Source organism: Juglans regia, chromosome 8, assembly GCF_001411555.2.
Source record: "Juglans regia cultivar Chandler chromosome 8, Walnut 2.0, whole genome shotgun sequence".
Classification (NCBI taxonomy): Eukaryota; Viridiplantae; Streptophyta; class Magnoliopsida; order Fagales; family Juglandaceae; genus Juglans; species Juglans regia.
The window spans coordinates 13,924,607-13,938,350 of NC_049908.1; the positions used below are offsets into that span (position 1 = coordinate 13,924,607).

The 13,744-nt window shown below is 32.0% G+C and overlaps 1 protein-coding gene across 1 annotated transcript in view; it reads left to right on the forward strand.

Annotated features, from left to right (window-relative positions):
* Positions 1 to 815: 815 nt before the first annotated feature.
* LOC109018449 (ent-copalyl diphosphate synthase, chloroplastic-like) overlaps positions 816 to 13,744 on the forward strand; it is an 18,694-nt gene continuing 5,765 nt past the window's right edge. Inside the window, exons 1-10 of the mRNA XM_035692773.1 lie at positions 816 to 925; positions 1,416 to 1,502; positions 1,792 to 1,877; positions 2,235 to 2,514; positions 4,960 to 5,143; positions 5,223 to 5,437; positions 5,730 to 5,850; positions 5,970 to 6,082; positions 6,178 to 6,404; positions 7,027 to 7,142. Coding sequence (XP_035548666.1) covers positions 847 to 925; positions 1,416 to 1,502; positions 1,792 to 1,877; positions 2,235 to 2,514; positions 4,960 to 5,143; positions 5,223 to 5,437; positions 5,730 to 5,850; positions 5,970 to 6,082; positions 6,178 to 6,404; positions 7,027 to 7,142 — 1,508 coding nt within the window. The 5' untranslated portion in view covers positions 816 to 846. The remainder of the gene's footprint in view (positions 926 to 1,415; positions 1,503 to 1,791; positions 1,878 to 2,234; positions 2,515 to 4,959; positions 5,144 to 5,222; positions 5,438 to 5,729; positions 5,851 to 5,969; positions 6,083 to 6,177; positions 6,405 to 7,026; positions 7,143 to 13,744) is intronic.

Sequence of the window (13,744 nt, forward strand, 5' to 3'; positions counted from 1 at the left end):
TGGGTCAATGGTCCCTCAAATTAAAATGAGAGAGAAATAGAGAGAGAGAGTCGGGCAAATAAACAGAAAAGGAGAGAGAAATTGAGAGAGTGTTAGTGGATCTCATAATTAAAAAAAAATATATAAATAAAAATTATTATTGAAAATATTCATTTTATATATATATATATATATATATGATGTGATATCATTCAAACTAAGTATCTTTTTAAGTAAATATTAGAAACAATTAATTAAAAGTAGTTATACGGTAAGTATAAAATATATATTGTTATAATGACTTCTATTTAATATTATTTTAAAAAGAAAGAGAGAGAAAAATAGAGAGAGTGTCGGTGGATTCGATTATTTTTGGAGATAAATAGAGAAAATGTCAACGTAATCTAAGTGGAAGTAGTTTAATGCGAGTAAATGAATTTACATACTAAACTTTACTTTAAGGCTTTTGAAATAGTAAGAATTGAGACGGAAATAATTTTTATAAGATAAAAATTCTTTTTATACTCTTAAAATTGAAAATAAAAAAAATCATGTCACAAAAATATTCGTCTAAAAAAACCTTTTTTTTTTTGTCGCAGTTTGTCATTATGACGACGTAAAAATTATGTGGCAGCAGATTTTGAGAAAACTTTTTCTAGAATTTCTGGCAATTACCAATTCTGGCAATTATTTTGACAAAGACGTTTGGGGTTTTTTCCTCACTTTGTCTATAACTTTCCCAAGATCAATATATTCGGAACTCATTTCCGTCCACTTATTCCTTTCCTAGTCTCCTCTGAAATGCTCCCACTTTCGCTAAACCTTACTCTCCAGTCTCACTCTCCACATCTGGTATGCCTGAAGATCATGTCCTCGCATTCAAACCTTTTCCATCTCTCTCCTGCAATTTCCTGCATCCTACCACGATCTTGCTTGTCCTTCAAGTGTAAGTTCTTCACCTTCGCAAATCATATAAAGTCTATAATTTTTACTTGTTTTTGAGCGTTGCAGCTTCCATACCCATGTAAGAATATTTTATGAATACCCTGCTCAAGTCTTTCATGTAAGAATATTATAAGTTATAAGTTATAAATATTTTAACTTTAGATTTTTTTTTTATAAGTTACTATTCACTATTCTATACTCCATACTCTATAAAAAAACTCACATCTTATGAAAAAAAAATTAAAGATATAGAGTATAAAAATAAATAGTGACTAATGCATATATTTTCTCGTATATAAAATCATGTCGATTTTTTAATTTAATTTTGTAGATTTTTTGTTTTTGTTTTTTTACCGGTAGTACTTATCATACAAAAAGTAATTCCAAAATATAATAGCATTCACTTATCAAGAGGACTACATGATTTGTAGCTGTATAGATAATAATAATATACCTGCTAGTGTTATTTGCATCGCTATCATATTTTGTAGGTGTCTGGTCATTGGGGGCTAAAGATCACAAGCGACCAAACTCTCCGTTGAGATGCTGCCCTATATCCAAACCCGGGACTGGTCAAGGTATATACGAGCACGGGACGCCGTACTAGAATGAATCTATACCATGCACACGTACAGCTGTTGTAGAAAAAATAAAAATAAATTTACACATTAACGAAATTTTTTATTATACATTAGATCTACTTTATAATAAAAATAAATTTTTAATCGGATGTATCATATGATCAAGTCACATCATTTATGAATTTGATTTTGTAAAATCAAAGTGTGACTAAAATATTTCTCTTCTATTTATATGAAATGCATTTATATAGTTAAACCAATTATATATAATATCTCCAAAACTCAGATGGGTTTCAACATGAAGATCTGCCGGTCATAAAGTGGCGTGAGGTTGTAGAGGGTCACACGGATAGGGAAGCAGATGATGTCAAGGTGATTTGAACAATTTTTTTTTTTTTTCTTTTTCAACCGTACATTTAACTTTTTTTTAATGATAATTTTTTTTTTTTAACTTTTTCATATCGGTATTCGAAGTATGTAGTTATGATTTTAATGTGACATGTATGTTTTACTGGTAGTATTTTTAAAAAAATAGTAATGCTAGATATAAATTTTAAATAAACAAATATAGTATAAACTCTTAGTAAAAAATAGAGTCTCATTAAAAAAGAATAGGTTTTTTATTATTATTATTATTATTTTATGTTGAATCTAATTATTTTATAAAGGAAGTGGGAGAGATTTGTACGTTCATTGATCAAATCATATACGTGCATGATGTACGTACAGGAACGCGTAGACTCCATCAAACGGATGTTGTCGTCGATGAATGATGGAGAAATCAGCATTTCGGCTTATGACACAGCCTGGGTTGCCCTTGTACAAGATGTCAATGGAAGTGGCCTTCCTCAGTTCCCATCTACCCTTCGCTGGATTGCCAACAATCAGCTTCCCGATGGTTCATGGGGCGATGGTGAAATCTTCCTCGCTTATGATCGGATACTCAACACTTTAGCCTGCGTTATTGCCTTAAAATCATGGAATATTCTTCCTGAAAAGTACCAAAAAGGTATTAATTATCAGGCTTTTTTTTTTTTTGAGAAATAAAATGAGTAATTCAACATGTAAAATATTTAATTAAATAAAATAAAGTATAGATTCAAATTTTAAATATTGGATTTTGCTTTGATACCACGTGAAATCATCATCTATCTCAAAAGTTTAAATTGATAAAAAAAGATTGATTTTATTATATATATATATATATATATATATATATATATATAAATACTAAATAAGAGCTTATGTGCAAGGCACATATTTCTTGTTGAAAATGCTACTGTATTTTTTATATGGAAAATATGAATTTTAAGAAACATATCAACTAGAACAACAAATATGATAAATCAGAAAAAATGTAAATTAGAACAACAAAAATGAAAGAAACAGAAAATGTAAAATTATTGAATACATAGCAAATGAAATATTTAGAACTCATTTTATTGAAATCATAATAGAAGATATATTGCTCCACTGGTTATATAACCAATCAGACGTATAAATAAGAATAATAATAATGTTTTTCTTATAAATGAAAAATAAATAATATTATTTTTATTTGTTTCAGAAAAGTACTATTAGATATATAATTCTTATTGGAACGATAAATGTAAAACTAGACTATTCATTTCAAATTTAAAAAGGTATAATTTTTTTTTCATTTATAAGAAAAACTTATTCAATATGGATCTTATAAGAAAACATTTATAAGAAAAAATAATATTTGTTTAAAAAGTATTATTCAATATGATTCATTATTAAGATAAATAATATGAAGACAACTATTATTATGTTTAAACGATATCCTATGGCAATAAAATTTAATTCTTTAAATTTAAAGAAAATATTTTTATTTTTGAACTTAAATATAATATTATTAATTTTCTCAAATATGGAATTGCAATATGGATCTTAGAAAATAAAGCATGGTCTTACTAAAATACTATTTTTGTTACCATAAAAATAAAATAGTGAATATGATAAATAAAAGTCCAATTATAAACTAATGCATAAATTGGAATCTAAAAATATTAATTGAATTTTTTAAAATTAAAATATTATTAGTCCAATAACTATGATTTTTTTTTATGAATTATTTTGAAAAATAATATGACTATAATTGTAAAGTTTTTTCAAATAATTTTATATACGAAAAATACCATTATATATTTTTAAATCTAAGAAGAAATATAAAAAAAAAATCCTAAGCTGTTAATTTGTTCCACAAAAGTTCAATAAACCAACATATTTAATTTAGATTATTTTTAAGTTCATTATAAATATTATTTTTTATTCTAACTAATAATAGAATAACAAAAAACTTAATCATATTTTTAATGATGAATTAGAGGACCAAAACGTAATTGTGCAAGAAAAACTCTGCTTATCATCCTCACACACCACACATCACACACCACTTTATTTTTATTTATTTTAATTTTAATTTTTTTTATTCTTCTTAAACTAATTGAATTCTTCTAGTCATTATCTGCACACCACATATTTGATAAGAGGAAAAAATAATAAAAAAATAAAAATATATGTGGTGTGTGGGGACGATTAGAATAAAATAAAATTTAATTGTATTTTTAATAATGAATTATAGGACAAAAATGTAATTGTACAAATGAGGGCAAAAACGTAATTGCCTAAATGGGATAATGCGAACTCAAACAAAATCTACTCTTCATGCGACTATAACCTCTTTTATTCTAGAGTATACATATATATATATATATATATATATATATATATATATTATATAGGGTTGTAAAATTCTTGGTCAGGATCGAACCGGACTGAAAACTTGTTTGGTCAATTTCGATCCTCTATTTGTGGGACCGAATGGGTTTTGGTCCAGTCTCAGGGTGCGATTTTTTCACCCAAGACAGGACCGGACCAACAGAACTACAAATATATATTTTTAAATATTTTCTTTTATAAATTATATATATTATTTTATATAGTAGTTATATAAGTGAATTATGTAATTTTCATCTAACTTATGACTATTGACAATATAAACTGTTAAATATATAATTATTAATTAACTAATATATAATTATCAATTTTGATAATTTGAACAACTTCTTTTAGGTTATTTTTAAGTAAAAAAATGTCCAAATAAAGTTAAATAGTTGTATCATTCAAAATTATAAACTTTGTAAGCTTTGTTTTTATACTAATAGGCCGAAAATCCAGATTGCTGGATTTTTTTGCATGCTTTAAGAATGATAGAGTTTTTTGTATGATTGGGCCCCCATTTGAAATTAGCCTGATCGATATGGGTGGATCGGACCAATAACTAACGGTTTGGTTCACTAGGGTGATATTCCAGTCTGGTCTTGTTCGAGAAAATGATGTTTCGGTCCATCTTCCCTGGACCGAACCGATTTACTTCCCAATATATATATATATATATATATATTATAACGTGGGGTTGCCATTGTAATAGGAATTTCATTTTTGAATGAAAATATGTCAAAGCTTGAATCCGAGAATGATGAGCACATGCCAATTGGCTTTGAAGTTGCTTTTCCTTCGCTTGTGGAAATTGCTCGAAGTTTAAACATTGAAGTACCGTACGATTCTCCTGTCTTTCAAGATATATATGCAAAGAGAAATGTAAAGATCGAAAGGTAGATTCAGTTCCTTGCCCAAACTACACTCAAAAATTCGAAAAAGGTCGACATTCCTGATTATTGTCTTTTGCGATAGGATACCAAGGGACATCTTGCACAAAGTGCCCACAACTCTGCTCTATAGCTTGGAAGGGATGCCAGACCTAGACTGGGAAAAGCTTCTTAAACTAAAGTGCCAACATGGGTCCTTCTTGTTCTCACCTTCCTCCACTGCCTTTGCAGTCATGCAGACCAAAGACCTAAATTGTTTGAACTACTTAAAAAGGGTGGTCCAGAGGTTTAATGGTGGAGGTAAAGACTGTCTTTTCAACAATTAATTAAAGTAAACTTATAAATGACATGATTTCATATGATATGGTGATCTACTACGAAAGTAGATTTATAATTTAACGTATTACACCAAACCAAGTCAATTTATGAGTTTATTTTTATAAAATCTCTTTATAGCTAAAGCATTTTTCATGATTACATATTGATATTATAGAAACTTCTTCAATTGTCTTTCTCTTGTAATAATTGATTTTTTTTTTTATTCGAATACGTTATTGCTTTCCGGTTTTTCTAAGCTTCATTCTGCCTTTAGTCCCCAACGTGTATCCGGTGGACTTGTTTGAACACATTTGGGCAGTGGATCGGCTGAAGCGGCTAGGAATTTCCAGATACTTTCAGCTAGAGATCAAGGAATGTATAAATTATGTTTCCAGGTATATATATATATATATATATATATATATATATATAATTTGACCCATGCCACTACATGAGTATTTTATAATTAGTTATCAACTCAGATAAAAATATCTATTAATTTTCAAATTTTCAGATATTGGACACATAAAGGGATATGCTGGGCGAGAAATTCAGACGTTTATGACATTGATGACTCGGCCATGGGATTTAGGTTACTTAGATTGCATGGCCACGAGGTTTCCGCTGGTACTACGGCCGTTCCAATATATATAGGGATCAATATGATCGATGTTTTCAATATAATTAGCATTAATTATGTTTTTTTGACATGATCATGACAGATGTGTTCCAGCATTTTGAGAAAGGTGGGGAGTTCTTCTGCATTGGCGGGCAGTCTACACAGGCTGTGACAGGAATGTTTAACCTGTATAGGGCATCTCAGGTGCTCTTTCCAGGAGAGAGAATCCTTGAGGATGCAAAGCAATTCTCATCCAACTTCTTGAGAAAAAGACAAGCTGCTAATCAGCTCTTTGACAAATGGATCATTATGAAGGACTTATCTGGCGAGGTATATAATATGATCCGTCGATCCGTCTGATTTCATAAATTGATGTTTATTTTATATTCATTAACAAAATGGCAAAAAGTAATTACTTGGCTGCTTGATAGTCATGTCAAAAGGCTACTAGCACTTAGAAATAAAGAAGTGGATTCGGAAATGAGATTTGTGAGTTAAAATTTGTGAATAGATAATAGTGAACAGTAGTGAGATAATCTCAACTCACATCTCAATCCAAACCGGCTCTTATTGCTGTGTATTAAGATTTCTTCAAGTTCATTGGCGAACCCAAGTTGGCCTTAACGAGGGGCCAAGATTTTTTGAAATTTCAAAATGCCCCTAAATTTTATTAATAATTCTATAAATATAGAGTCGAATCCCCTCTTAAAAAAATTTATAATCTTCACATGCTCTATAAAATTCTCTAAAATACGTAGGTTAGATACAGAGAACTTCATAAAGTAAGCCCAACAATATTTAATATTATTCATAAAACATATATGCGGTGACATCATTAAATATCTCTTCTACAGTAATTTAGGAATAATTTTTTCCAAGATTCAAACCTATGAAAATCCAATATCTGTTGATGATGTAGCGCGCAGTTAATGATAATAGCGATATAAAACAGGTAGGGTATGCACTGCAATTCCCATGGTATGCAAGCTTACCCCGCGTGGAGACAAGATTCTACTTAGAACAGTATGGTGGCCAAGATGATGTCTGGATTGGCAAAACCCTTTACAGGTACTTCTGTCTCTCGATATATGTAAGGTTTTTTGAAAATCCAGTTCAAATTAAACTATCTTAATAATTAATTTTAAAAATTAGAAAATAAGCAAATAAATTTAAATATATTTAGAAACCCATAAAAACTAAAATGTGCTTATTGTTTTATTAAAAATAATATACAAAGAACCCTTGGGAGCGGAATGGGTGTCATATATAGGCTGGTGGCCGTAGGTAGAGGGAGAGGTTCTCCACCCTCGCAGGTTGGGTTGTTGCCACCCTGCGATGGTTCTGAAAACCACAAGAGGTGGTAGCGGCACACATTGCAGGCCACCTCCAAACCAACGTAGGGCGGCTTGTTGGCCACCCGCTTTTGGGAAGGGCATCACTCTTAGGGGATTTTTTAAAACAAATTAATTTTTCGTGGTTTTCAAAATATATTATCTATTTTAAACATTAGCTTAACTAAAAGTACTGAGAGGTATTAAGATATAATATTATTTAAACTAAACTTTACTTTATAAAATAATATTCTTTTATCATTAATAAAATTATGAACTCTTGTTTAATATTTTTGAGAGAATAAAACCATTTAATTAATTAGAGCTTTTAGTATAATTTAAATCTCATAATATTTTAAATAACTAAAATCACATTGATAAAGTTATTTTCTACAATTATAATATTTTTGGAGCTCTTAAAAAATATTATAATTGTTTTACTTAATATCAGACTTGGTTCAATAACACTAGAAATACCCATATAAATATTTTCAGAACATTTAAAATATTTGAGGGCTTTAAAATACTGGGCTTACTATAAGAGTCAACTACTAACATTAAAAACACGCATTTGAGGTTCGACACGTAAAACGAAACTCGCAGTCGTTAGAGGGAAGGGGTGGACTATTACATTCTCTCCTCCTTGTAATAAATTCCGTTCTTAGAATTTTCTTACGTCAGAAAGAATGAGCGGAGTATTACATTCTCCCCTCCTTAAAATAAATTTCGTCCTCTAAATTTCCTTAGCGTTCTAGGAATTCACGCAATGTCCTAAGAATTTGTTTACCCTTACTATGGACCCGTTTATACTAGTCCTCGCATTGTCTTCACGCGTCTCCGCGCGCGTTCAGCATCTCAGTCAGTTCTTGTATAGAATTTTGCCCTCACATTTTGTCACTCCTCCGTCGACATGCTTAAAGTCAGTTCGAAATACTTGAGCCTATCCATCATGTAGCGCTCATACCTTCTACACTAAGATTCTTGCCAGCAAGGCTTCAAGTCGTCATCTCATCTTCCATCTCGATCCTTGCTTAGCTCACGATCGTTCATGCATTACCTAACTATCGCAGTCCATCTAGCATTTCTAGTCTATTCCTCTCATAACATGAGACTATTTCTATACATTCCTAACATCTCATTATTCATCCCTCCTCTTCTAGCTACGTTCATTCTCTATTACTTCCTTCATGACATGCACTTAACATGACCTTTCCTAGTAGGTGCCATTTTGACATGCATGCAGTGTTTATGTCATACTTATAAAATGCTATAACAGTCAAAGGAAAAATACTTTCTTATATTTATTGTAGGACTAGACATGCCTTGGGAAGACATTAGTCTAGATTTTTCCTTCACTTGCAATTCTCTTCTCAAAAGGTTTCTTTCTCTGGAATTTTTTTTTTTTTGTCTTTTATTTTGGAAAGAATTTTATAAAGTCTAGCATAACCTGGGTCTTGCTTTGATACCACTATGTAACGTCTGCCCTTGTGGTGGGACCTTTAGAAAATGATTTTAAAAAAAGAGACGGGAATTACCGTTCATTTTAAAATAACTTTTTGTTCCATGTCAGGATACAAAAGACTCCATGTTTCTAAAATAAACCGTGTTTCTTAATTTAAAGGGTTACAACGAAAAACATTAAACTTTATAAGTTAAAGTCTTTCATACAAAATGTTATGCCTAGGCTTCCGTGCTCTTTCCTTTGGGCTGTGTCCGTTCTGATGCTTTCTGCTCAGTTAGTTCTTGTGGGGGGAGGGGCATACATAAAAACTAAAATGAGTCGAATACTTAATAAGCATTACTTCATACAGTTAAAATATACTAACATAGGTTTTCAGTCATGCATTTATCACTCCATACATACTATACGTACATGAGACATACATCAATTTTGAAAACATCGCTAGGCGGGATTTTTCTTAACAAAGGTTTTCTTTTTGTAAAACATTTCTCCCGTCAGTGCTTTCATTTCTTAAAGAGTTCAGTGCATTCATATATTCTTTCTTAGCACTTTTCTTTGGCCGGTACACACTGTTACGTCCCGTGTGTTCGGGTTAGCATCTTCCTTTGGACTTGGATTCTGCCGGTAGCTATGAGTTGAGAACCCCTTTCAGTCAGGGGGTAGCACTGGGTGCACTACTAGTACTAGTTAACCAACATTGCAATTTGCCCATTCCTTTGGTACCCTTTCATTCAGTCACAGCCGTTACGTATTTTCATACATTGAAACATTCATTTATTCAGTCATTTTTTTCTTCCATTCATTTCAGACATTTCTTTTCAGTCATTTTCATTTAATAGTTCATTCATGGAAAAACGCCATTTAAAAGTATGAGTTTAAACATCATCTTTATGGCATCTATAAAGCATCAATTCATGGGGACATTTTAAAACATTTTCTTCGCGTCATTTAAAGCATAAGGCATGAGCCTCATATCTCATTTCATGAAAATACATACAATAAATACTGCGTATAATCATCCATTCACATGCATACAATTAATATTTTGGGGTGCATAAGAAGGGGCTACCAAGAAGGACCATACATATGTATACTTTTAAACACTTAGCATGCTTTTCATAAAATATAATTTCCTTTCATTTCGTAAAGCATCATAAATAGAAACATTTATTTTTCATTTTCATATCTTTTAGAAAATTCTATAGGAGTATGAACATAATACTTACCTGGACTCTAAACCATACTCATTTCATGCAGTCCATTCATGTGTGTGTCAAATGTCAACCTATATGCATACACATAATCTTACTGCCATTCTCTATCTAGTGCATAAGCAACTAAACTTAGAAGACATAAACTACACTTCACTTGGACTTTTCCTCACTATGACACACTCTACTTATATCCGGTCTTCTATGTTTTTCTTTATCACGTTTTCTCTTTCTGTGTCCTCCTTGAGGTTACCTTTTCTAAACTCAGCGTCCTACTTCGAGGTCATGTCCTTTGAAGTGAGCCTCCATGATTCACCTTAGGGTTAAAACACTAAGACCTTCCTCTTATTTTTCTTATTAACCTCATCCCGATGCATGACTCACTAAGACCTTCATCTTATTTTTCTTATTAACCTCATCCTGATGCATGACTCAAACCGACTAAGTCATGCGTCCCAATCCTAGACAATACATACGTCACTTCCTACATTCGAGCTTATGCTTCCTCATCGTCATCATCATTCTTATCCATGCATATCACACGACTTTAAGCCAACTCTGAGGCTCAAACATCGTATATCTATGCTTAGGATAGATTACCCATTATGTATGGTAAATTTGTCCGGCACATATGTCCCACCAGATTACACATGTACCCTACCTCCTTATCACTTAATATCAACATATAACACGTTGATCACCTGCTTGTGTAAACAAGCCCATACTCTGATACCAACCTTCTCTTAACCCGACCAACATGACTCTTCATGCTTTCATCCCAACACTTGACACGACATGACACTATTCATAGTTATACCTCCTGCCATGTCACGTACCTCAAGACTACTCTCAAGCTACACTGTGACCTTGTCACTTCACCTGACATCTCACTACGTCACTTCTACTTCAACTGTGACGCCCCCAAATTCCGCTTGGGATCGAACGGACATTTGAAGCGTTGAGACATGCAACACAAGGTTACATGCCCCCGTTCATGACATATAAGATGCAATGTTCCTAACATGCATATAGCATTATGCAATATTCGCAGTGGATAATAAAATTTTTCTTTAGCAATACTATGCACCAAATTGAAATATCCCAAATACTTAAAAACATACTTCATACTTAACGACATACTAAACAACTAAGATCACAATAATAGTCCATATGGTTGTGATCAAAAGAGTGCTGGAGATTGAACTCCACAAATACAAGTAGTAATCTGAGGTAACTACTGTATTACCATCTGCGTTGCACCGTCGCTTAGTCGACCGTTTTTAGTTGGTCGATTCCCAGTTCTCCTTCAGATCCTGTAACAAAATTTACCATTCGGGGGAAATGGTAGTTGAGACTACCACAGTGAGATTTGATTACAAATCTTAGCAAGTTAATAGAAAACTTCCACACATGTTAATGATGCATGTATGGCAGTAAAAGCATGAATGCATAATCAAATCATAAGTAATCATAGCATAACTTGACATACAACATAACATAACTGGCATAACTTAAACTGAAACTGAAACTTAGCATGAACGTGACTTGAAACATAACATGGACTTGAAACATAGCATGAACGTGAACTTGAAATATAATATGGACTTGAAACATAACATGAACGTGAACATGCATAATTTGAACATGAACTTGAGCATGACATAACATAAATGTGAATTTGGAACATAACGTAAACGTGAACATAACATAACATGAACTTGAAACATATTCTTGTCTCATGGGATTACCGTGATTGCGTGAACGTAAACTTGAACATAACATAACGTGACATATGACTTAAACGTGAAATGCATGAACTTGGAATCTTATTCAATAGACTTAATCATTAAAGTGACCATATGGGTGCTACACAGGTCCCCTTGAGCCTTGTGTCGCTGCCGATTACCGCATCACATCACAGGTTTCCATACCAGCTGTGAGTGCGTTAATACGTACTCCACAGTTGGATTGGCCCCACGTATTCTACGTGTCACAATTGCTATGTCTCAAGTAGTGTATGCTCCACAGTTGTTGTGGCCCTATGACTTATTTGTTTGTGCCACACTTGTTGTGGACACATGTAATATAAAGTGTGGCTCCATCAGCGTTAGTGCTTGACGCACTCCGGTGACCAGCTAATTAGGTTCCATTCGCAACCTGTTGACTGTACTTCGTCAACCCAGGGAATTTCACACCTATTTAGACACTCTAGGGTGAACAAAGGAGTTCCACTAGGATATTACCCCATCCTAGCGCTTAGGGTCGTGATTGACATGAATAACTTAACTGGCATACATGACATTTCGTAACGTGACGTAACATGAACGTGACATAAAAGACAGAAGTCCTGATGGAGCATAACGTGAAATGAACGTAAGACGATAGACATGACATACTTCAAGACATAATTGTAACAGAGTACATTTCATAACATGGCATACATGTAACATGCAATATTTCGTAACATGACATACCATATAACAGACAACATTTCTTAACATGGCATAACATGTGACAGTGAATATTACGTGACATGAAATACATGTAACAGATGGCATACTTAACTTAACATGACATACTTGCAATGTATAACAATACGTGACAGAATATCTTGTGTAACAGATGAATAATTCATGACAGAATAAATTATGTGTAACAGAAAAATATGTAATGACTTGGCATGGCACATATGATAACATGCATACATACAATTTAGTTCCCTTACTTATCACTCATACACATTAAACTAATAGTAAGTTAAAAGCTAACTTACCTTGATCGTCGCGTCCTATGAGTGTAAAGTGCGAAACACGAAGAACTGTAAGAGTGTATTCTTAAAAGTTAGAAATTAATTACTAACAATTAGAAAAGTGAAGAGGGACAACTTAGAGTAAAATGACCATTTTATCCCTAATTTAAAGATTTCACATCCTAACTCTAAAAATTACCAAAATTTACATTCCTCATGTAAATTTTGTCCTAGACTCAAATAACAACTAAGAAAAAATTTAAAACCAATCACAACTATGGAAAACTCACAATGACCGAAACATACATAGGCCATTTCTCTTGATTTTGGTTGCAATTTCTTCCATCTTCAAAACCTATGATTGAACCAAAATTTTGTAACAAGGATCTTCCTATCCTAAGTTTAAAAATACACTTAAAATATCCATTAAGAAAAGCTAATCATCAACATCAAACTTTTTGTAAAAAGACCCAAACTTTGTAACAAAAAGTAAACCCTTAAATTACAAGTTTTGACCTTAATAAAAACATCTCCAAGAATTCTGAAAAATCAAATCTTACTTCTAACATATTCATAACATCATCCTAAGATCAACCATGCTTTAAATCATCAAATAAAAGCCACCAAAAATCACAAAACAACACTTAGAGTTTTTGGTTTTGAACTTAGTCCAAAACATAAACTTTTCTCTCCACTAATTTTGATCAAATTCTTGATCCATGGCTTATACACATGTGATCTTCAAACTAAAACATCTCATGGTTTAAAAATGTGTCCTAAAGAAGATCCAGCCATTAAATTTAAAATCATATGGCTAAAACTCAAAAAAAAAATGGATCTAACTCAAAAACATCATATCTTAGGCAAAAACTGAAATCCTCTTGCATAGAAAATCATATCTTTAAAACTAAAACTAA